This window comes from Castor canadensis, chromosome 5 (genome assembly GCF_047511655.1).
Source record: "Castor canadensis chromosome 5, mCasCan1.hap1v2, whole genome shotgun sequence".
NCBI lineage: Eukaryota > Metazoa > Chordata > Mammalia > Rodentia > Castoridae > Castor > Castor canadensis.
In genome coordinates, this window is record NC_133390.1 from 5184440 (window position 1) to 5208951 (window position 24512).

The 24512-nt window shown below is 45.2% G+C and overlaps 1 protein-coding gene across 3 annotated transcripts in view; it reads right to left on the bottom strand.

The window, feature by feature from the left end:
* Positions 1–11020: 11020 nt before the first annotated feature.
* Igsf5 (immunoglobulin superfamily member 5) overlaps positions 11021–24512 on the bottom strand; it is a 41343-nt gene continuing 27851 nt past the window's right edge. For all 3 annotated transcript variants that reach the window (XM_074072623.1, XM_020187480.2, XM_020187479.2), the window contains 3 exons: positions 21335–21417; positions 18922–18995; positions 11021–11832 (listed from right to left, as the gene is read on the bottom strand). In XM_074072623.1, coding sequence (XP_073928724.1) covers positions 11737–11832; positions 18922–18995; positions 21335–21417 — 253 coding nt within the window. In that variant the 3' untranslated portion in view covers positions 11021–11736. The remainder of the gene's footprint in view (positions 11833–18921; positions 18996–21334; positions 21418–24512) is intronic.

Genomic DNA, 24512 nt, shown 5'->3' on the forward strand with positions numbered 1-24512 from the left:
GAAATAGAGAGTCAAATAATATTAAGTGAGTTTGAAGAAAAGAACAGAAAATAAAAAGAGGGGGGATCTATGAGGAAAGCAGTCTTTTCTATCAAAGCATGTCACCATCTTAGCTGCTTGCAGTTCTGGGTTCTTGTTCATTGAGCCCATTTTCACACTGAAATTACGACCTACCCCAGCCCCAAATTCCTAGTGTAACATGAGCCAATTGTGAGAAGATTGTGCCCCAAACTCAGCCAATCCAAATAAAGGGGCAGGCCCCACTGTGTCAAGAATAAAAATGAGGACCTCTGGTCTGCTTCTCGTGCTTGCTGTGTCCGTGTGCTTGCACACTTCTGCAGAAGTAAATTTTGCCTTGCTGAGACAATTCTCTATTCCTATGTCTTCAATTGTGACTCCAGTGGTCTTTGGGTGTCTTCTTTCTAACAACCACAAATGCCAAATCAAGAGGCATGGTGAAGGCAAAGAAAGATTTATTACACAACTCAGGACGTCCCATAGGAAGAGGCAGAGTGAGCCCTCAACCCATTATCTTCAGTCATCTTCAGGATACAGACATGAGCTATAGGTTTAAGTAGACAAAGAACTGGAGGCAGGAGACAAAGGTGTGCATAGTTAAATAGTCCCAGTTATTAGTGTGGTCTGGCTGGTCATTATCTCAGTGTTTGTTCTAAGAGGGGTTCTGGAGTTGTAATCCAGAGTCATCGGCAGGTGGTCTATCCTGAGGTAGCTATGCTGTCTGGCGTAGTCTAGGTCCCTTGTCATGAAAATGCTATCAGTTCTGTCTTTCCTGGAATCCAAAGTGACTGCAAAGAGAATGACTTAGAGCAAACAGATATGAAACTTTTCTCCTGCTAATAGTCCAAGTATGGAGTCAGTCCTTTTCAGCAAAAGCAATTTAAGCACATCTTACACCTGTGCCTTGCAGTCTACAAATTTTGCAGCCTCCTCTTCCAATACCTTAAGGGTTCTGCTTTGAGTGAAGCGAGAGGTGGAGCTTCCAGCTTCCCCACTCCACACTGCCCCCCCATATTCTGCACTGTTCCCTCCAGCCTCCATGGAATCCGGAGGAAGTCCACAGTAGAGTCTAGGAGTGAGTGCCTGTGCCTGTACCTCCAAGGTTCTCTGCTGTTGGCAAGTCACACTAGACCTTAGCAACTTGTTTTACCTGGTTTCTCAGAGTTTCTTTCACAGGCACAATGTGAGTTTCATTCCTGTGTTCTGCTGCAGGGCTTGTCTGCTCTGTTACAGGGCAAAGGGGTTCTACCTGCTTAGATTTCAAGCTGCTTGATTGCTCCAGAATCTCAGCTCTCTGCGGGTCTGAGGTTTCTGGAAGAGCCCTGACTAGGTGGTTTATCTGGCTTTTTCCCAGGAAAAGTCTGAGTGACACACTTTCCAAGCCTTGTACATGCTAGGCAAAAGCAGTTTTCTTGCATGGAAATGCTGAATTAAGCAACTGCAGACATGTATTTTGCAAACAGACAACATCCAGCACAACCCTGCAATCCCCATGCAGCCTGATGTCACAGGGCCTACTCCTTTACTCTACAAAATGTCAAGAAATGCATAAATACCCAGTTAAGAGGAACACGAAATGGAAAGAAAGAACCTCAAACATGCTGTTTTGATAGTTTTTCTCTTTCCCCTCGGCTACACCTTTAGAAATCAGACGTGACTGAATGATGAAAAGAAAGGAACATTTTAAAGCTCAAAGAACACTGAAATAGGACATTGTATAGGCTCCAAGCCCTTCCAAATGCGACATCATTTTGAATAGCAATGATTTTGCAATGCTCATTTTACTAATCTGAGATTAAATTCACAGATAAATAACTTACCTTTTATCTAGTCTCTAAGGCAGGAACCTTCAGTATAATACCCTGTATGTGATGTGAGGGAGACATAGAGGGAAGTTGTTTATGATAGATCGAATGTGGTAGTCAGTAAGATCACACCAGAAGACGCAGGAAGTCATCAATTCTATACTTAAAATCAGCAGAAATAGATTTTGATAGGGCATCAGGCGTCCTGTAAGCAACTCAAATGCTGCCAGTGGCAGGGCTATGATTAGAGCTTCCCACAGGGACAACCCAAGGCAGGATGAATTACGGACAACGAGGCAGGACTAAGAACAAATGCTGTATGAACGAGTAACTTGATCAGAAGCACATGTGCCTTTCTCTTTGTTCTCACACCCCCTCCACTGAGCTGTAACATACAACAGAAAACTCACTCCTCTGACCTCGCCCAAATGACAGATGCTGTACTAACTTATCTTGAAGAAAAGCACTTGCCTGCAGAAAGGCATTGGTAAAATGACTCCTTTGATCACAGAAGCGCATGTAGAAGGAGAAACGGGCATTTATATTGCAACTGATCAAGACTTAATGTCCCCAGGTCAAACTGATAATGTCAAAACACTGTATCAAGTCTTGACATGGCAATGTATGCCTGTAATCCAAGCAGCTCAGGAAGCAGAGATTAGGAAGATTGCAGTTTGAGACCAGCCCACGCAAAACGTTAGCAAGACCCATCTCAACCAACAAGCCAGGAATGGTTAAGGATGCTTATAATTCCAGCTACAAAGGTGGCACTGGAAGAAAGACTGTGGTCAGAAGCTGGCCCCAAGCAAAAGTGTGAGACCCTACCTGAAAAATAGCGAAAGCAAAAAAGGACTTTGAGTTTGGTCAAATGGTTGAGTGGCTGCCTAGCAGGCACCAGACCAAGTTCAAATCCCAGTAATCTTTCTCTTCACCCCCAGAAAAATGTAGCAACAAGAATGATTGAAATTTTCACATGGCCAGGGCAAGGGAGCTCTTGGCTGAAAGAATGCTTAAGTAAGCCCCGTCCCGCTGTAATTAGGATGCACACCCTGATGCTAACGTGCCTCACTGTGCCTCTCTAACACATCCACACGTTGTCTATGAAGTGTGTCTCTACTTCGCAGAACTCTGCCAGGCTTACCTGTGTCTCATTCTGAGATGCTTTTCTGCGCCAAAGACAAGGACCTATATGGGCCAAAGGACTGATAGGGGCCAGGTGAGGCCCTTTCCCTCAGGGACCTTCTTGGTGACAAAACAACTCTTGAAGAAGTTCTTAACAAAACCAGTTTTAATCTTCCCCTGATTTTTAATGTAGTTGCATTCACAGAAATTCAGAGGCTTTTGTGCATTACAAACATATCTTATATTCTTATATTTGATGAAATATTTTCAGGCTGAAATGGGCTCAGATATACAGGATGATCCCTTCCAGGATATCTTTAGGGACATTTAACAGTTTTGCAGGCCCTTTCCAAGTGTTATGGGACATGCAGAAACCCTCCCTCCAATGAAGTCAGTGGCACATGTTAATCCAAGGACCCACAGAAGAACCAGACCTTCACCGCTGAACATGTAGCTCAGACAGTCGGCGACACGCCCAACGCCACACAGCAAGTTGGCCTGGCTGAATCGCTTCTTCCTAAATTCGTTCCTCTACAATGTGTTTCTGGGGACCAGCTGACTCCAAAAAAGGGACAACCCAACTCTGCAGTGACCCCACCACCACCAAAACTATGTCATGATGATGTCCTTGGAGGTCATCTTCAGCCATAGGAGGGGACTATGTCGCTGGGTTTGAGGTGCTTTGGAGTGGCAAGGAGCCACTCCTGAGTGTGAGCTAATAGGCTGGAAGCCTAGAGATTCTGTAAACAGCATGAGTGACCCCAAGAAGCAAAATTTATTTTCATGTCCCCTCTTTGCTTTTGGAATAAATTATTCCACAAGTAATTATTGACCACACCAAATGTACCTGTCTTGATCTAAATAGTGAGGACAAGGCCAAGATGGAACCAGCCTAGCTTTCCAAAATTAAATAGGGAAAGAGGCATTTGATCTAGAATCATGCAAAGATGTGTTTATGTCGTTTTGCAACCAGCTTGATGAAGGAGTTGCGTAAGATGACATAAATCCTATTTGGAGTAGATATGTCACAGGGCAGGGGATCAGTTAGGACCCCATCAGGGACAGAATGACTTGAGTGATATGGAGTAGGATTATTTATATGAATGAGATGTCACCTGTTTTTGGAAGACATGCTGGGGAGTACCCATTGAAGGGGAGATTCAGAGTCAGGGTAAAGTCACTAACGAGGGTGGTGATGGGACACTGGGAGAAAACCATGGCCAACATGTTGTCTGTGCATCTGGGAAGGAGCCTGTTGTCACTGGTGGCCAGCAAGAAGAGCAGAGTGCAAAGCAGGAGTCACAAAGAGAGCCCCTACATTTGTCTCAGAATTCCTAAGCCCAGCAGTGCAGAAAATGATACCTCTCCCCACCGAGCTGCACCTAGGCCTGCTGCAGGTCCCAGAGAGCTGAAGGAGAAGGTCCCAGGCCAGCTGGAGGCACTCAGGAGCTGCAGGCCTAGCCACAAACCATGCCTGCTAGGTCAGCTGGCAGGTCAGCCATCTGCAGGAGCACACCAGCATCTGGTGTCTGCACTGTCCTTCACACGTAGCCACTGAGCCTCACTTCTTCTCTTGGCCTTATTTTGCTGTGGCCGATCCCCACCCAGAGGCATAGAAGAAACAATAGCTAGTTGACATGATAGAAAACCACCCAGATGACTTCACCCAAGAGGATCCAGTAGCTCCCTGCTGGCTTTGAGCAAGTAAACGAGGAGCGAGTGGCTCCAAGCAGAGGGCAGAATGTGCCAAGGCCCTGAGATGGGAGGTGTGGAGCTCTGTGGAATCTTCTGCACAACAGGGACTTGAGTGTGATTCTCAAGGAGGGAGCTATGCATGGTCAGGAAAGGTGGGCTGGCCTCCCTGGAACAATGGGGTCAAACAGGATTTTAATTTTATCTTAAAGGTGACAGTGATCCAAGGAAGATGTCACCCAGAAAGGGAGAACAGACAGTCAGAGAAGTCTGGCCAGATGCTCCCCTGAGACCACAATTCTGGACTTGACTTTGCTCCTTGGTACAAGGAACACCATGGGATTCAGTGAGGATTTGGTGAGGTTGCCATAGAAAGTGCCAGAAACCAGGAACAGCAGCTATTCTGAAAAGGGCCAGTCAGTCAATATTTGAGTCTGTGTGGGCCCTGAGTTCTCTGCTGCAGCCCAGCTCTGCTGAGGCTAAGTGACAACAGCCATAGGCTACTTGAGAATGAGTCTGGGCTGGGGGCAGCAAAACCACCTGTGGACACAGAAGCTTGGTCTAATCTGAGTCTCACATGTCAGGAAATATTATTCTTCCTTTGATTACTTTTCTGCCATTCAACAACGTAAAGTCCATTCTTAGATTGTGAGCCATATAGAATAAGCAGACTGGATTTGGCTCAGGGGTTACAGTTTGTCCATCCCTGTAGGAGACACAAAACCTCCTCCCCATGCTATTTACACACAACACAACACACACATACATACCATACACACAGGCACACAAAAGTACACACACATGCCATATATGCCCACACATTCATTCTAACACACATACACAATATAAATCATACAGATTCACACAACATAACATATGCACACACACATACAGACACACCATATGCACACACACGTGCACACACAGAGATGTACACGCAAGCACATCACACAACTGTGAGGGGACGAAGGGCAGCAGAAAGTTCCACTGCTACTCCAGGAGAGACGGACTACATGGTACCTAACTCTGCCCATTCTGCTCTTCTGAGGCTGGAAAATACTCCATCGATGGTAGTTTTTAAAATCAGTTTTTTATTCAGACAATAACTTTCTATTGCTTGAAGTGTCTCAGACTTTGTTACCCATGAAACTGAAGCATATTACCCAATGGTTCCCAAATTAAGATATCCTGTGAAATGCCATACATTCTAAGGTTTCCAGAGAGAAATATAATCAATACGTTCCTGCCACATTTCCCCACAGACTTTCCTGAAGCCTTATCAATTTTCCGCTGTGTCAACCCAGGATTACTAGGCCATGGGATGTAAATCTCTCAGTCTGAAGCCATTTGGCTGGACAATAATTCCCACAAATCTGCCCATAGCTCCTGTGTGTTCAGAATCCCATTCTATTTTCAGAAATGACCCACACCTCCCAACAACAGAGGAAAGTCAATTGTGACTTGCGTTCAGCTCAGGACCCAGCCTGCTGTCACACACCCTGTGTTTTGTTAAAGCCCCACTGAGAAGCCTGAGCACCTGCCTCAGAAATGCTGGAGAGGGAGTTCCCCAAGGCCTTCCACTGCTGACAGCATGAATTACAGGCTGTGCTGGGTGAGAATTAAATATTTACCATCTCCAAAAGCGCAGCTCCCTCCTCCCTGTGCTGCAGGGACGAGGGATGGAGCAGCTTTGGTCCTGACTAGTGGGGCACATCAGGTGAGTGTACCTGCCTGCCCTGCCTGCCAGAGAGTGGCACATACATGCAGATGAACACAGGTGCAAACATCTCAACGACAGTAGGTGGAGTCTCTAGGGTCCACCATTCTGTCCCCATGTTCTGCTGATGTGGAAAGGACCACCAAAAATCTGAGCTAGTCAAGGTTCAGACAGCCAAATTCCTTTCCTTTCAGTGATGTCCTCTTTGGACAGGTGGCTTCCTCCTTCAGGAACAGGAGCAGGGGGGTGCAACTAGGCATCTGTCCTCAGACTTCACAAACAAAACCCGGTCTCCATTCCTTGATTCTGGTTCCTAAACGTTCTTCTGGCCTCTCCACAGCCATTGCCCACCCTTCTCCATCCATCTTGATGCTCCCCAGATACTGACCCTACAAATCACATCGGTGGGTTCCCAGGCCTCTGTCTTCTGGTCAGGCCTGGTCCAGGGGAGGCAAGCACAGAGGGGGAGGCTAGAGTTTTTAGCTCTCTGACTGGCTTCTGTGGCTTGGCTGTGTCCCTCTACATAAGGCCACAGCAACTGTTGGGCCCTGGTCCATACAGGTCTAGCAAACTCTGCCTGGCCCATCAGTCTGGGGATGATAGCAGCTCATCGGGCCTGCTCCAGGGCTGCTGCATCACATTCCACTCTGGACCCAGGCTTTCCATCTTGCTTTCACCTTTTTTCCATCTCTGAGCTCTTGGTTTCTCATCAGCTTCTAAAATGTTGACAAGATTCAGAGGCTCCTTCATCTCTATACAGCATGGAGCGTTCATTCCCAATACCATCACAAACATGAAATGACAGGTTCAGATGCTGGTGTGGTGACTCCTGTATGCTCCACAGTACCCATCCCATCCACCTTTTATGTCGTTGGATTCCCAGGAACATGACACCAGACTTTAATGTCCCTAGTAGTTTTCCAGGGTCAGGACCACACAGAACAAAGCAGGTTCTTCTGTCCAGGCTCTCCGATTATCCTCAAGGTGCTGGCCTAGATTCTTGAGTCCTATACTCAAGACCCGATATATCGAAGACCCTTAACTTCCAGGTATGGAATCTTAACCCAAGTCAAAGACCCTTGCTTGAGAGAGAAGGGCAAGTGTGGATTCCCTGGCCAGAATTTTGTGAAACAGACTTCAATGGATATTTGTATAAAAACATTTGCAGCCTTCTCAGCCATTCATTAGCAGAGATCCTCATCTGTGTCTCTGAGAAACAACCTTGACTGCGATGTCCTGCCGATGGATTCTTCTCACTCCAGCCCCATGAGCCTGCCTCTGCTCTCTGCACTGCGAAGTGAGAGTTCATTTTACCACATCAGCACAACACCATTTTCAGCTGAGAGCCACCTTGGGGTTTGCAGGAATCCTAAATAGAAACTGGTTGACTGCGAACACAATGCTGCTGAAAGCACGGATGGTGTGGCTGTGGAAAAGAACCTGTCCTTGACACATCAAGGTCATTCCCAAGTAGTTCTCTAGATCAGCACTGCCCACTGGAACTTTCTGTCCCAATGGAAACCCACAATCCTGTGCTGTCCAAAACAGTAGCCTCTGGCCACAGGTGGCTGCTGAGCACTTGAAACATGGTTAATGCGACTGAGGAAATGTATCTTATATTTCATTTAGTTTAATTGCTTTAGACTAAAGCTTCCAGGTGGCTCTGCTATAGTTCCATAGTTCAAATGATGAATCATCTTTCATGAAACAAAAACTAGCCAAGGGATCAGCGCCTCCACCCTTGGAGTAAGACACAGCAAGAAGGACCTGATTGTTCTGACCCTATTAGACTGCTTCTTTGTAGCCAGGATGAAGTACTTGAGGAGGACTACCTCATGAAGAAAACAGGCTTGTGTAAGCTCACAGTTTGGGCTGCAAGTTCAGACAGCATGGGGCAGCTCTTGCAAGGGTCCCCATGGCTGCATTACGCCATGGGGGAGGCATGCAAGTCTCATGTCTACATGATGTCCCTTCCTCCCTCTACTTCTGCAGTCACCAGAATTCAACCAGGGGACTCCAACTAACGGCTCATCTAATCTAATCCCTTCGAAGCCCCACCTCTAAACACCGTGTGGAGCTAAGATTGGCCTCTCTTAGTACCATAAACACACAACTGTGGGGATTAAACCCTGCATGATTTTTCAAACCAGGGCAGTGACATTGAAACACTTCCCACAGTCTGACAAATGGAAAAATATTTTGTGGGTGGTTCAGCAAATGTGTCTGAAGTTGGAGAAACATCAATACTCTTTTGTCATTGTCCTGCAGAATTTGAAACTTAACGTTCAACTCTATATGCTGCTCCCCTGACTCCTACCACCACCACAGACTGCACTTTCTACAACAGGCTGAGGCCTTTCCTTTCTCCTGACTTGTCAGATGTCACTATTTACTGAACACCTGCAGTATACTAGGTATACAGGATGGGGCATTTGCTTCATCCTATGGTCTGTAGTCTGTGATGGCTTAAGAAGGGTAAGCTGTAAGTGAAAGGCTCTTATCACAATACCCGACTTCAAACTATATTACAAAGCAATCACAATAAAAACAGCACGGTACTGGCACAAAAACAGACATGAAGACCAGTGGAACAGAATAGAGGACCCAGACATGAATCCACACAACTATTCCCACCTCATTTTTGACAAAGGTGCCAAAAATGTACAATGGAGAAAAGACAGCCTCTTCAACAAATGTTCCTGGGAAAAGTGGTTACCCGTCTGCAAGAAACTGAAACTAGATCCATGTCTATCACCCTGTACTAGAATCAACTCAAAATGGATCAAGGACCTAAATAGCAGACCCGAAACTCTGAAGTTAGTACAGGAAAGGGCAGGGAATACTCTGGAACTAATAGGTATAGGCAAGGACTTCCTCAGTAGAACCCCAGCAGCTCAGCAACTAACAGAAAGGATGGACAAAAAGGACTTCATAAAATTAGAAAGCTTCTGCACAACAAAAGAAATGGTCTGTAAACTAAACAGACCACCCACAGAGTGGGAGAAAATATTTGCCAGCTACACATTACACAAAGGACTGATAACCAGAATATACAGGGAACTCAAAAAACTACATTCTCCCAAAACTAATGAACCAAGTGAACTAAACAGAACTTTCTCAAAAGAAGAAATTCAAATGGCCAAAAAACATATGAAAAAATGCTCACCATCTCTAGCAATAAAGGAAATGCAAATTAAAACCACGCTAAGATTTCACCTCACCCCTGTTAGAATAGCCATCATCAGCAACACCACCAACAACAGGTATTGGCGAGGATGCGGGGAAAAAGGAACCCTCTTACACTGCTGGTGGGAATGTAGACTAGTACAACCACTCTGGAAAAAAATTTGGAGGCTACTTAAAAAGCTAGACATTGATCTACCATTTGATCCAGCAATACCACTCTTGGGGATATACCCAAAAGACTGTGACACAGGTTACTCCAGAGGCACCTGCACACCCATGTTTATTGCGGCACTATTCACAATAGCCAAGTTATGGAAACAACCAAGATGCCCCACCACTGACGAATGGATTAAGAAAATGTGGTTTCTATACACAATGGAATTTTATGCAGCCATGAAGAAGAACGAAATGTTATCATTCACTGGTAAATGAATGGAATTGGAGAACATCATTCTGAGTGAGGTTAGCCTGGCCCAAAAGACCAAAAATTGTATGTTTTCCCTCATATGTGGACATTAGATCAAGGGCAAACACAACAAGGGGATTGGACTTTGAACACATGATAAAAGCGAGAGCACACAAGGGAGGGGTGAGGATAGGTAAGACACCTAAAAAACTAGCATTTGTTGCCCTTAACGCAGAGAAACTAAAGCAGATACCTTAAAGCAACTGAGGCCATTAGGAGAAGGAGACCAGGAACTAGAGAAAAGGTGAGATCAAAAACAATTAACCTAGAAGGTAACACCCACGCACAGGAAATCAATGTGAGTCAATGCCCTGTATAGCTATCCTTATCTCAACCAGCAAAAACCCTTGTTCCTTCCTATTATTGCTTATACTCTCTCTACAACAAAATTAGAGATAAGGGCAAAATAGTTTCTGCTGGGTATTGAGGGGGTGGGGGGGAGAGGGAGGGGGCGGGGTGGGTGGTAAGGGAGGGGGTGGGGGCAGGGGGGAGAAATGACCCAAGCATTGCATGCACATATGAATAATAAAAATAAATAAATAAATAAAATAATAATAATAAAAAAAGAAAGGAGTGTGTAGTAACATTGTGATGAATTTGCCCTTTTACTTAGTGACTCTGAGAATTCACTAAAATCCGGTCACATTTAAAAAGTCAAATTCCACGATAGCAGTAGCATGGTTGGGCATGGGGCTCAGAGCAGTGACCAGTTGCTAACCAGCATTGGATCAGTTCAGAGCCAGGAAAGTAATAGCACTGATTCCAGGATTAAGGGGTGGAGTGGGCAGCAAAATTCACTGAGTATAAACAAACAAGAAAAAAGGCAGACATTTCGTTCTTAATAACAACATCCATTCTGACTTTAAATAGGACAATACCCAGGAGAAAAAGATGATCGTGAAGACAGGTCAGTTTTGTACAGATGTCTTTTCCTTCTCACCAAACGATTGTTTTCTAGACATTATGATTCACTGAACTATCACCTAAACAGTAGAGTTAAGAAAGGCATTCGCATTTGGGGTGTTTTCTTTTTTGTTTATTAAAGAACTCATCAGCAAGCATTTCCAGCTCTTTTGTGATGACTCCAGTATGTGAGTTTCATCCCCCACCAGCAGAATCCACACCTAATTCATTTGAGGAGATAAGAGGTCTGACAGAGCAGATAGCAATGACCATCTTGTAAATATCCAGTCTTGAGATACTTAGGAACATGGGCACCAGTGTTAAATTCCATCTTCTTTTCACCTTTTGGGCTCTGATTTGCCAATTTTAGAGTTCTGATTGATCCTAAATTTTATGCTCTTGCTTCATTGATAATGTTCAGCAATGTCCCTCCCTACTAACCATACATAAATATCATCTTAATAAGATTTAGGAGTATGAAAACACTTTTAAAGTCAGGGTAGAATAAAGTCTTACCTATCATTGTCCTGGATTCACAAGCAGGAGTGTTGAGGGGTGACAAACATCACTGTCATACATGTGCAGGTTTTATGTAATCTCTTGAAGGAATTCACTAAAGCCATGAAATATTTTACGAGTCAAATTGTATTGGAATCTGAGAAAATTGATTCCTCTTGTCACTATAGCACATCAGTTCCAGTGGCTCCAATATGGCCTCTTCAGGTCATGTTGGCAAAGTACCCAGTCTCAAGACGAATAGGGACAATGATGTCATCCAGGTGTAAATTGTCAGCCAACCACAACCTGGAGCCTACTGGAAGTCGTTACTATACTATAGTTACATTCCTGACCTTCTGAGGACTGGCAATACTAAAAGAGACCTGTGGGCGACTCCCCGGGTTAGGCTGATGTTTAGCAGGTTCCTGGCAAAAAAGGAAAAAGGATCAATTTAACTGGTTGAACTCCCAGCAAGATACACACATGAGAAAAAAGCTCCATGCATCCAGTAAGATAAAATGAGGGTGCAAAGAGGAAGAAAAATGTTAAAACACATCCTTCCTTTACTTCATTTACTTCCAGTAACACACAGGCTAAGCATTTTCAAGTTAAGAGCCCAAAGAGCATTCCAACTCCACAAAGGTAGGATTCATTCTGAAGAAGACAAATTATAAATGCAAAGATTTCCTGTTTTGTTTTGTTTTCTAATTTTCCTATGGGAGTTTCTTTATTAGCTAACTTTTTAAATGAAAACTTAAAGCATTTCTGGGTGTCTTTGAGCAACACATATTCTTTCTAAAAGAAGAGGGAGGCAAAATGGAAGAATTGATTTGAAATAGTCTTCTGCCTCCTTGGGCACTGTGCCATGCTGGCTTCCAGCAGGAAGGAGCCTGCTGTCTACCATTCACATGCAAAAAGTCTTCCCAAACAAACCAGTGAGGCCTCCAGAGGGGGCAAAGGCCTGTCTAATAGGAGCGCCCTATTAAAATGTGTACAACCTGTCTCTCCTGCCAGCCCTGGCCACACCAGCTCAGAATTTAATGTGGTAAATAATGCAACTGGGAAGGGTAAATTATTCACATTGCCATGGAATGTGAAAGAGTCTTTCAGATAGACTCACACTGGCACACGGGTTTAATTTATTGATTCCCAATGCCAGGAGAGACCTGGCCGGCAGATGAACTGCTCTCAAGATGGTCCCTCCTGCTGTGAATGGACTGCAGATTTTGGCTTTTGTTTCTGTTTCCACTGCCGGTTTGCACACATGTCTTGTTGCTTTCTAAATTTATCACGAGTTTCACTCTGTTTATCTCAATGAGAGGAGTGCCGAGTGAGGAAGACTCTATCCAAATAATAGGATAAATAGACTTTATCCTATTTATAGGCTCATCCTCTAAAACTGACAGAGAGTGAGACAGAATTGCCCAAAACAGCCAGGAAACTTGACTGACAGTGAGTCCGTTCCCCCTCTTTCCTCTGGAAAGGAGAGAGAAAAAGGATGACCTACTTGTTTTCAGTTATCACCAAGATACACAATACTTCAAACCTTATGCTTTCATATCAAAATAAACAGAACTTCCCTTTCCCATTAGCTGACTGCAATTTTTAGTAAAAATTTTAAGTCTGACTTACTAGTTTTGTCCTAGTGGGTGGCAGCTGCAGTTACACCTGAGCTAACTCTACTGAAAACACAGATGCTGTTGTCTAGAAATGGCGTCGGTGTTATACATCCTCACTGTGGACTCTGTCATCATAGAAGCAATTAGTGAAGACGTATTGTGTTTTGGTATTTGTCCACATCGAAAATCAATCTCTTTTTTCCTTCTGCTTTTTCCTATAATTCAATGCATGACCTGGGGTTTTTGCAGCCCAAACTCTTCCTTTGCTCACCCTTTTTGAATGTAGCGTGACTTAGGACCATACAGACAGTATAGAACACAGGAGGTCTAAAAGGATGCTGCCTCGTGGATGCTGGAGTATTGCAGTGTCCTAACCTTGCACTTGGCACTGATCATGGCCACTTCGTAAGCATCTCAAACTCTTTTCCCTGCTTTATCAGCAAGCGCAGTGCTACAAGTACATGAGGCACAAGTGATTCCAAATGCACAGTTTGGAACTAGATACCCCCTTAGAAACCTTCTGTCCATATCTGCAAAAATATTTTCCTCAAAGCAGATCCCCTGGGGAATGTGGTAACAATACCAGTTCTTTGTTCCTATCCAGAAAGTCTGGAAGAGCCCCAAGAGTCTGCAGTTTAGCAAGTCCCCCAAGTGCTTCTGGAGTGCTACTGTATTAAGAACTACAGCCAAGCCAGCAGGGAGCCAAGACATAGGTTTTGGTTTTTTGGGGGGTTTTTTTTGGCCATACTGGGGTTTGAACTCAGGACCTCACACTTGCTAGGCAGGTACTCTACCACTTGAGCCACACCACCAGCTCTTTTTTGTAATGGGTTTTTTCAAGATAGGGTCTCACCAACTATTTGCCCAGAGCTAGCTCTGAATCACAATCCTCCTGATCTCTGCCTCCTGAGTAGCTAGGATTACGGGCATGAGTCACCAGCACCCAGTAATCTTTATAATGCAAGCATACAGTCTTCATGAGACATATCCCTGGTTTCTGCCAGGGCATGGCAGGAATCAGGACGACCCAGCTCTCAGATAAAACTCCCTGTTCAGGGAAGACCCCCAAGGAGTGGGAAGAGAGCGGAAATGAGCAGGAGGGAACTCCAGGCAGTCTAGGCTAGGTGCTCTGAAAACCCTGTGCCTCACTCATCCCGTCATATACACCCCAACTTCTGTCAGCCATCCTTCTCCTGTAGTTCTGACTGTGGCTGCTGGCCTTCTACAGAGAAAACCTCAGCCACAGCCTGCCCAAATGATGCTGTCCATGGGACAAACCCTCACCCTTGTGAAGTTTCCCATGGACTACTCCAGTGAAACACCAGGCAATAACTAAGGGTGACCAGACAGTGTCACCCTATATCTCACCCTGCAATCCTCCACAGCTCCAGCATTCTGGACCTCAACCAAAAGGACACAGAAGAGTCAAGAGATATAGGGGCCTGTGTGTCAGCAGATGGGGTTTCCTACCACCGGAAAATATCAAAATCCAAGTCTCCTGTTTTAGTAACTGTTGAGTTTGTAGGCTGCAATTAAAGTTGTGTCACATGGTCCATGGTGACAATGCACAGGTAGAGGCAAAATTTAGACACAGGTGTGCAGAAATTGGAGGAACCGGCAGTCGTGACACAGAGGGCAGAGGTGCAGGAGTAACTCAGACACTCTGCCTTGCTTCACGTGCTATGTCCACAGCCCTGAACCAGGGCCATCACCAGCTCCCAGGCTCTGTGTCTGGACCCTCCTCTACTGTAGGGGCAGCCACACAATTCTGGGCAGGGGAGCAAGAGTATGGGCGCTGTCAGGCCCGGGGAGGGGCTTAGACATTGCAAATGCCTTGGGACACTGAGCACCTGCCAGGTAGAGGGACATTCCAAAGGAGGCAAGCTGGGGTTTCATAACTGCCCTTCATCCACTCCAGCACCCCCTATTCCCATCTTCCTGTGGGGACCAAGTGCCTTTACCCTCAGCCACTGCCAGGACCACATCAAGGTGTTCTAAGAGACCTTGGATGCCTCCCCAACCTTCTGAGCCAGGGGCCAGAAGCAGGGACCAGGATCCCGAGCATCCCAAAGGCCTCCTGTTTGTGGGCAACCTCAGTGCATCAGGCTCCTCCTTCTTGCAACATGTCTGACAGGGGACCCTTGGAGAAAAAGGTGCTCAGACCACAATGGAGTGAAATGCAATCTAATGTGATTTTTAGGTGGTGGTGTCCATCTGTGCCTATCTAACAGCATGTTCTGTCATAATGGGGGAGGGCTGTGGTCAACAACACAGGAATGGTGTCCATGTGCACAGCTACACTCCTCCTGGCACCCTGCCATGACAGCACAATGACCCCCTGCTCCACTTTGATGAGTGGCTCTTTCCTGGCTTTCTAGGAAAACTGTTCTAGACAATGTATACTCAACAACCACTGCTGTTAAGACCTGAAAACACTGAGTCCTATGGGTGGCGAGGGTGGGAAGAGGAGAAGGTGGCATTGACCGAGACGAAGGGCATGTCTCTATAGTCACTTCACTGCCTTCACAACCAGCTCCCTCTGCTCGGAGGCCCGTTAGCACAGAGCAGGAGCTTCTGTGGCTGGTGCGCACCCCGTGTCTCCATGGATAGAACATTTATCTGGCCCAGCAAGCGCCCCAGCAGCCAAGACTGGGAAGAGCGTGGGCTTCAGGCTAGCATGCAGCTGGAGAGCTCAGTTTAATCTTCAGGCTTTCTTGGCCCCAAACTAGGCCCGGTTTTTTGCAAAACATGGCAAGCTGTGGTCAACAGCCCTTTAAGGAACTGGCTTCTCCCACAGGAAACCTACTGTGGGAGAACCTACACTGTGACAAACTGGAGTCACACTGAGGCTGCAGAGAAGAGGCTGAAAGGACAAAGGAGAAGGGATGAAGGCTCAGTGCAGAGGGGGAGAGTGTCAGGAAAGAAGGCACCTACTTCACTGTCCTGACAGCAGAGTAAAGGGCTCCGAGAGCCCCATCACCTTGCACAGCAAGGACCCAGCAGGGCTGAACCTGACTTTCAGGAAGCTCTTAAAAGAAACCTCTGGGCGAAGGGTCACCTTGTACTCAGTGGCTGCTGTGCTCATGGGAGCAGCTTTCAAGGAGACCACAAACTATGTCCTCTCTGGACCAACGGTTCTAGTTCCAGGCCCAGCCCTTCCCTCCAGTGAAGTGAATATCGGCTCATTCACTCCTCCAGCTGTCTGGTGGGAGCACAGCCCATGGGACATTTGCATCTAGATTGTCCCCATGGGCAACCTAGCAGAGGCACCCTCTGGTTAAACTCAAGCACTGACCTCTTCAGAGCTGGGTTTCTTCTGAAGTTTCCCACTGTAGTGGAAAGATCAGAGATGTAACTCTCCCATCCCAGTTTCTCACCAGGCAAAGACGGTTCCACTCTCTAGCTCCTAACTTATTTCTTAAGAACCCTGATGCTCCCTGCTGATGTGCAGGGCATCCCTTGACTTTCCAACACTTCAGGAAACAGAAGTGAACAGTACAATCCCCAGGGCTCGGCACCTCGGTGGCCACTGCTCTGTATCCCTTAGGTTATTGAGCTGGTTACACATTTCAGTAGCAGAAGCCTTTTAAGTGTACTCTCCGTGTACTTTGAAAATAGCACTGCAGGCTTTCCGAAGAATCCACTCAGCTCTGACATGTCAGTCTCCATTTCTATGTCCACACTTACTCACTGAGAGCCTTCTCGTCCTCATTTACACCAGACACAGTCTAGGGGGCATGGCTGTCAGGTCCCTGTGTGAATCTCCCCCAGAAAACACCAGGGCAAGCACCTGACTGCAAAAGGTGCCACAGCAAGGCTGGGGCATCAGGTTTGGCCAAACGTGCTCTTGGGATGCCCAGACATGGTGCTGGGGGTGGAGGACATCCTCAGCTAGCTGGGCCCCCACATCATCTGCAATCCCCGGGCCCAGCCACAGGGACTGATGGGCACGGGAACTGATGCGCCAAGCCTGGCGACTGCTCCCTTTCAACTGCTTCCTCTTAGCAACTTAACCATCTTCTAAAGGCAGCCTATTGCATTCCTGGTCATCCCTCCCAGCTCCATATTAAATCCATCCCAAGATATATATGCCAAAAAATCCATCTCTTTAGAAAGACACCCAGCATAAGGAAAAAGCTGGAAGTCATCCTTAGAGCAAACGATCTGTCACTCAGACCCATCTTCTTTTGTGCCCAGGTCCCCTCGCACATCTTCCCACCTGGATTCTTGTGCCACCACTAATCTCATCCCTTAGGTCCTGTGAGGGTGTGACCGAACACCAGACAGAGCTCTGCATCCTCCCTGCGGGCCTGGAAGGTGCACGATGTATGTAGTGAGCTGAATTCCAAAGTGCAGAGAAGAATATTACAACCCGGAGCTGCCCAGACATTCAAGTAACTAGATTTGTGAAGAAAGAATGAGGGCCACAGAGGCACATGCTGGGTACCATGGCCACAGGACAACGGCAATTCCTGCTCAGAGCAAATCCAGGGCCCTCTGATTCCTGTGCTGTCAAAGATCCAGCCTGGGAGGTCAGGCCTTCCAAAAGCTAAAAGGGAAGAAGATACACCCTTATGTATGGCAGAAGCACCTTAAATACTTCTCAAAGTTGCATTTGTACAGACAGAGAAGAGTGCCAGTCATATACGTTTTGTCTAATATGATTTCAAACATCAAAAATAGTATTTTCTGCATATTAACTTTAGTTCATTCGTGTATGATAACCAGTTCTGACTGTCTCTAAAAATTAACACCTGTCTTTTCACAGTTCTTTGTCCTATGAAAGAGCAGTGCTCATCAAAACACTGTAAACAGGGCCAAGCATGGTTGTGCACATATGTAATCCTAGCTACTCAGGAGGCAGAGATGGGGAGGATCACAGTTCAAGGCCAACCCAGGCAAAAAAATAAGAGAGACCCCCTCTCAATAAACAAATCAGGCATGGTGGCACAAATCTGTAATCCCAGTTATATGGGAGCCATAAGTAGAAGGATCATGGTCCCAGGCTGGCCCAGGCAAAAAAAAAAAAAAAAAAAAAAACCATGACACCCTATCCAAAAAATAACTAAAGCATCAAAGGACTGTGGGTGTGACTCAAGTAGTAAAGAATTTGCCTAAAAAGCCTGAGGCCCTGAGTTCAAACTCCAGCACCATCAAAAAAAAATTCCAAGCAACAAGATCTAAAGGACATGTCACTCCCTGAAGTTCCAGACTTGTGCATCCAACTGCACACTCGACCTTCCACACGACAACTAACAGGGACCGCAAGCAACCTCCAAGTTACGCATCTGTTCTTTCACCCAAGACTCACCAGACCCACACCATTCTCCATCTCAGCTAATGGCAACTCCAACCTCTTGGTGCTCTGCTTACAGTCCTTATTTCTCCCCTGAAATTTCAGTCCCACCAGGGATCGTTCCACTCCCAAGCCCACGTGCATACAAACTGCTCCTCAAACCCAGCACCCCACACCCGTCCATGAGCCAAAGTACATCAGGCTCACCAGGGTGTCAGCTGCAGAAGACAGCAGAGCTGACTGACATCCTAAGAGGCCTGGCCTCAAAGAGAACAAATGGGGAACCGCATATGTTCTCCTGATTCTCTGACTCCAGTGAGTACGTCCCCAGTCAAGCCACCCCTCTCCCACTGCATGCACACGGACGGCTGCACAGCACCAGCCTTGGCCTTGGAGCCCCTGTGGCGTGAGCAACAGACGCTCTGTGTCTTGGTCACATACCCACCAGGCCAACCACTTGATATGGAGGTGAGGAAAGGAGACCTTCCTCCGCCATGAATCTACAGCACGCAACATTTTATGATCCCCCACCACAAGGGAAGGATTTTCAAATGGCAAACATTTGTCCAAAATAGCAGGGACAGAACTGTCTAGGTCACCTGAAAAGGACGACTCCTACTCCGCTGCTCCGGGATGCTGTATACGTTGGACTTAGGAGGAAGAGAAGCAGCCTCTGCAATAGAAGAACGAGTGACTAAAGCTGGCGATACATTCCAGCAATTATAACTTACAAAGAAGTGTGTTTTCTTTTGTCACATTCATTTTTATTAGGATATATTCATGTGCAGTGGGGGATTCATAGTGACAATTCCAAATAGGCTCCTATTGTACATTGGTGAGATCACCGCACTCTCGTCCCCTCAACCCCCTCCCTGCCCCACTCAAAGCAAAAGCAAGAGGCTTCGTTGTTCTGTTTCACACAGATATATGAAGTCCATCAACCATATTCCCTCACCTTAACCTCTTTCATTTACCCTCCCTTCCAATAGTACCCCACCCTGCACCTATTTCACAGTGCTGTCTTTCATTATTAATGTCTAAGTTGATGTTCAAAGGGGTTTCTCAATGAATCCCCACTTTGCGTGTACTTTACACTGGTCTGTTCGACCCCTCCCATTACTCTTCTTTACCCCTTTACCTCCCCCCACCCATTTTTCAACAGCTTTCCATACACATCCTTACTTCCTCCACCTGCACAGATGTTATGTGTTACGACATTGTTGACGCTCTGTCATTCCCCTTTCCTTTCCCTCCTTCCTCAAGTTCCATAGACCAGTTCCACTGTTTCATGCATGTTCTACATCTGAGTTTGTGTTTGATCATGTTTGTTTTGGCGTATATGAGAAACATGTTTTCTTTTACGTAGTGCTTCTACATAAGATAATCCTTAATCATTGCTGTTGCTTGGATCTGGAGCCCCAGTACTATTCTGAGATGATGGAGTCTTTAAGAGGCAGAGGCTAGGGAGAGGAAGTTAGGTCATGGGGGTGTGTCCCAGATGGGATGTTGGGACTCTGGCCCCTTCCTGTCTCTCTCTTTGCTTCTGGTCACATGAGATGAGCGGCCTTGCTCCATCTCTCACTCCCTGCCATGATGTGTTGCTCTACCACAGGCTCAAAAGCAATGGAGCCAAAATAAATATTTCCTCCTTTTATAATTTTTTATCTCAGGTATTTTGTCACTGTGATGGAAAGCTGAGTAACAAAATCATAAATAATTTTTTATTTCCTTGAGATTACATAATTTTAGAAGTTTATTTTTTGTGTGTGTAATAAAAATATGGAAAACTGACTCAAAACCAATTCCTTTCTTGATACATTAGTCTCTTCAGGAGAGATATTAACTGATAACTTCAAGGAAAATAAACACAGGACACAAGAGGGGGAAAAAGGCAAAGAAGGTTGGTTTGAACCATAATTTGGGCCAAGATATTTGCTTAGTTACTCAAAAAGCTGATTAATAGAGAACCAGAAGGTAAAACAGGTCCTCTCTGTGCAGTGGGTTTCAGTGGGAGGGGGAGAATTTAAGGAAAGGATATAGGAGGGTGAATGTGGTGGAAATATTAGGTACTCATACATGAAAATGGAAAAATGAGACCTGTTGAAAACAATTCCAGGAATTGGGGGAGGGAGATAAAGGAGCATGGTGGAGGGATGAATTCAACTATAATATATTGTAAGAACTTTTGTAAATGTCACAAAGTACCCCCAGCACAACAATAAAAAAAAAGCTGACTAATAAGTACTCACAAGAAATCTTGCAAGAAGTTGTGCTCACATTATCAAGGGAAGCAGTCCTCGCTTTGGGGAATTTTTAAAAACTGCACATACAGTTAGGAATGTACAGGGGAGGCAGCCTAGATCAAATCAAAGACTAGGCCTCTGAAAACAGAGGCCCAAACTTAGCAAAAAGAAAAGGTTTTCAGGCCCCTCAGCAAAGGTTTAATGGCCAAGAATATTCTTCCCTGGAATTTGTTTTGCCAGGCAACTTGCCAGGGAGGGGTCTTCCTTCCAGACTGCTAAGTAATGGTTTGTTCAGACTTCCCCTGTCATTGGCCTTCCAAATCGTACCACTGAGACATGGCCCCAACATGACAATATGACAATGAGACCCTGCAGACAGGCTGTTCAAAATCAACATCTCCAATCCTCATCTGATGGAAGGGGGACAGATTTCTTGGCAAGTTTCAGCTTTACTTGAATCTGGTTCAAGTCTGGAGGAAGGGCCCCAGTAGATTTGAAAGTGGAGGTCTTTAAAGACCTTCCTTGAGAAACCAAGAAATTCAACTTTCGGCTTTCCACCTTGCTTTATTTTAAGCTATAGACGCACAGGTGGGTTTTCCAGTTAAATTTACTTCTACTGATCCTAATTCTAGAGCTTCTCCTATGAATTATCCAAAACTGAATTTCCTCCATGGCTTGCTGCCCTCCTATGAGGCTGGCACCCTGTTAGCCAGTCCGTCTTCCAGCACCTTCCTTCCGACATCTTTCTACCGCCCCATCTGCTACTCACTTGCAGGCTTGGGCTCATCTGGGTGGTATCCATGGTTTTCATTTCCAAGAACGCCTTTGTCTGTCTTCACATTTGCAGATTTCCTAGAATGAGACCATTTTCCAGTCAAATGCTGATGGATGATGGCATCCAGCTTGGCATGGCCACACTGAGGGAATTCTTATGCAGTGGACTCACTACCAGAAGTCCACAGCTCGGGCACTGGCTTCTGTACAGCAGGTGCAGGTGACCTTCATGTTGACACTTTCCCACAATGGGGGAGAGGGACCTTCATGAACTCTGCTCCCCAATTAATAGGAAATGCTCAGAAACCATTAACTAAATCAAGCAGGGCTCTATAAACTATGACCCCTGGGCCACATCCGGCCCACCAGCTGTTCTTATAAATAAAGTTTTATGAGAACACAGCTACCTGCCTGCCTTCATATGGTCCAGGGCTGCTGTTATGTCTCAGCAGCAGAGTTGAGTTGTTGTGACAGAGACCAGACGTTTGGCAAAACCAAAAGTATTTACTACATAGCCTTTCATAGAAAAACCATGGCAACCTTAAAATAAAGCAAAGACTGGTGAAGTTTCTTGGGGAAAGAAAGTGTGGCCATGGATATCTAGAGCTTTAAAAATACGGGGGGGGGGGGAGGGGCGATAAAGGAGAATGACGGAGGGGTGAAGCCAACTATGATATAATGTAAGAATTTTGTCAATGCCCCAACGATGCCCCAACATTCCCCCAGTACAACAATAATATAAAAATAAATAAATAAAAATTTAAAGGTATCAAAAAAAATTTCTTTAGGAAATACTCATGCATATGTGCAAAGATTTCCTCGAGGGAATATTCGCTCATGGTCTATGTGTAATAACAAAAGCACAAACAACCCAGGCAGCCAACGACAAGGGACCGAAAGTAAAGGATGATACACGTGCTAAGGTGCTCTGTGCAAAATCTGTGATGGCTGAGGACTCTGGTCACTGCTGGGGCCATGTTTATAGGAACAGCTTCTCAGGAAAACTGTGGCCACAGTGACAAACTGACGAGACGCTGACCCTGTGGCCCAACTCTCACCACTGGAGGAGAATCCAGACAGGAATAGGGACTCTACTTTTTTTTTTTTGACAGCACTGAATGGGGTTTGAACTCAGAGCCTCATGCTTACTAGGCAGGTGCTCTTACCACTTCAGGCACTCTGCAAGCCCAGGAATGGGGACTTATATTCATCAAAAGGATGCATGAGAAGGCTCAAGGTGGTAGCACTCCATTCATAACAGCCCCCAAATTATCCAGGGCCATGCGTGATGGTGCACACTTGTAATCCCAGCTATGCAGGAGGCATAGATATGAAGGTCATGCCCCAAGGCCAACCCCAGGCAAAAGGAGTGGCACAATCCTGTATGGAAAATAACTAAAGCAAAAAAGGCTGGAGGTATAGTTGACATGGTAGAGAGCTTGCCTAGCAAGCATAAGGCCCTGAGTTCAAAATTCAATACTGCAAAAAAAAAAAACCTATTCAAACCCCATTTAAAGCAAAAGGGAGAAGCAAATTGCATGCATGCCCAGAGTGGGCATTATATAGTCACAAACCACCTACAGCTGCACAGCGCATGTGGATCAGCCTTGCCACGGGAGGCTCGAAGGCCACTTGAATGAGCACTCGTGATACATGTCCATCTCTGTAAAGTGTCTATGAATCAAATCTAAGGATGTGGGAAAAAAATATCAGAAGAATGTCACCTTTGGGGACAAGAGGACAGACAGTGACTTGATGGGGGAGAGTTTTGGGGTGCTGAGGACGTTCTCATTCTAAATTCCGGCGGTCCAGTCCCTGGCACGTGTTCTGTGTCTATCACACTTATGACACACACACCTTACTGTGCATTAAAAACCTTATTGCACAAACAAAAGATGTTACAGACAGCATCTGTTAGCAGAAACAGTCTTCAGGAAGTGTCAAGTGAAAAAAGCAAGCTAGAAAATAATGATAATTGTGGTCATTTTACATGCCTGTGTATGCACACCCATGTGTACATCTGCATGTACATGTAAGTACATAGACCCTAAATAGCAATAATTGCTTCTAGACAATAGAGCTGGGTGGCTGTGCCTCTAGTTCTTACCCCTATTATGTTCAAGTTTTTCAACAATACATGTGCACTGATTCTGTAAGAAGAATATGTACGAAAGATTATTCACCACGACCAAGTAGGCTTCATCCCAGGGATGCAGGGGTGGTTCAACATACGAAAATCAATCAACGTAATAAACCACATTAACAGAAGCAAAGACAAAAACCACTTGATCATCTCAATAGATGCAGAAAAAGCCTTTGACAAGATCCAACACAATTTCATGATAAAAGCTCTAAGAAAACTAGAAATAGAAGGAAATTACCTCACATTATAAAAGCTATATATGACAAACCTACAGCCAGCATTATACTTAACGGAGAAAAATTAAAACCATTCCCTCTAAAATCAGGAACCAGACAAGGATGCCCACTATCTCCACTCCTATTCAACATAGTACTGGAATTCCTAGCCAGAGCAATTAGGCAAGAAGAAGGAATAAAAGGAATACAAATAGGTAAAGAAACTGTCAAAATATCCCTATTTGCAGATGACATGATCCTATATCTTAAAGACCCAAAAAACTCTACTCAGAAGCTTCTAGACATCATCAATAGCTATAGCAAGGTAGCAGGATATAAAATCAACACAGAAAAATCATTAGCATTTCTATACACTAACAATGAGCAAACGGAAAAAGAATGTATGAAAACAATTCCATTTACAATAGCCTCAAAAAAAATCAAATACCTAGGTGTAAACCTAACAAAAGACGTGAAAGACCTCTACAAGGAAAACTATACACTTCTGAAGAAAGAGATTGAGGAAGACTATAGAAAGTGGAGAGATCCCCCCATGCTCATGGATTGGTAGAATCAACATAGTAAAAATGTCGATACTCCCAAAAGTAATCTACATGTTTAATGCAATTCCCATCAAAATTCCAATGACATTCATTAAAGAGATTGAAAAATCTACTGTTAAATTTATATGGAAACACAAGAGGCCACGAATAGCCAAGGCAATACTCAGTCAAAAGAACAATGCAGGAGGTATCACAATACCTGACTTCAAACTATATTACAAAGCAATAACAATAAAAACAGCATGGTACTGG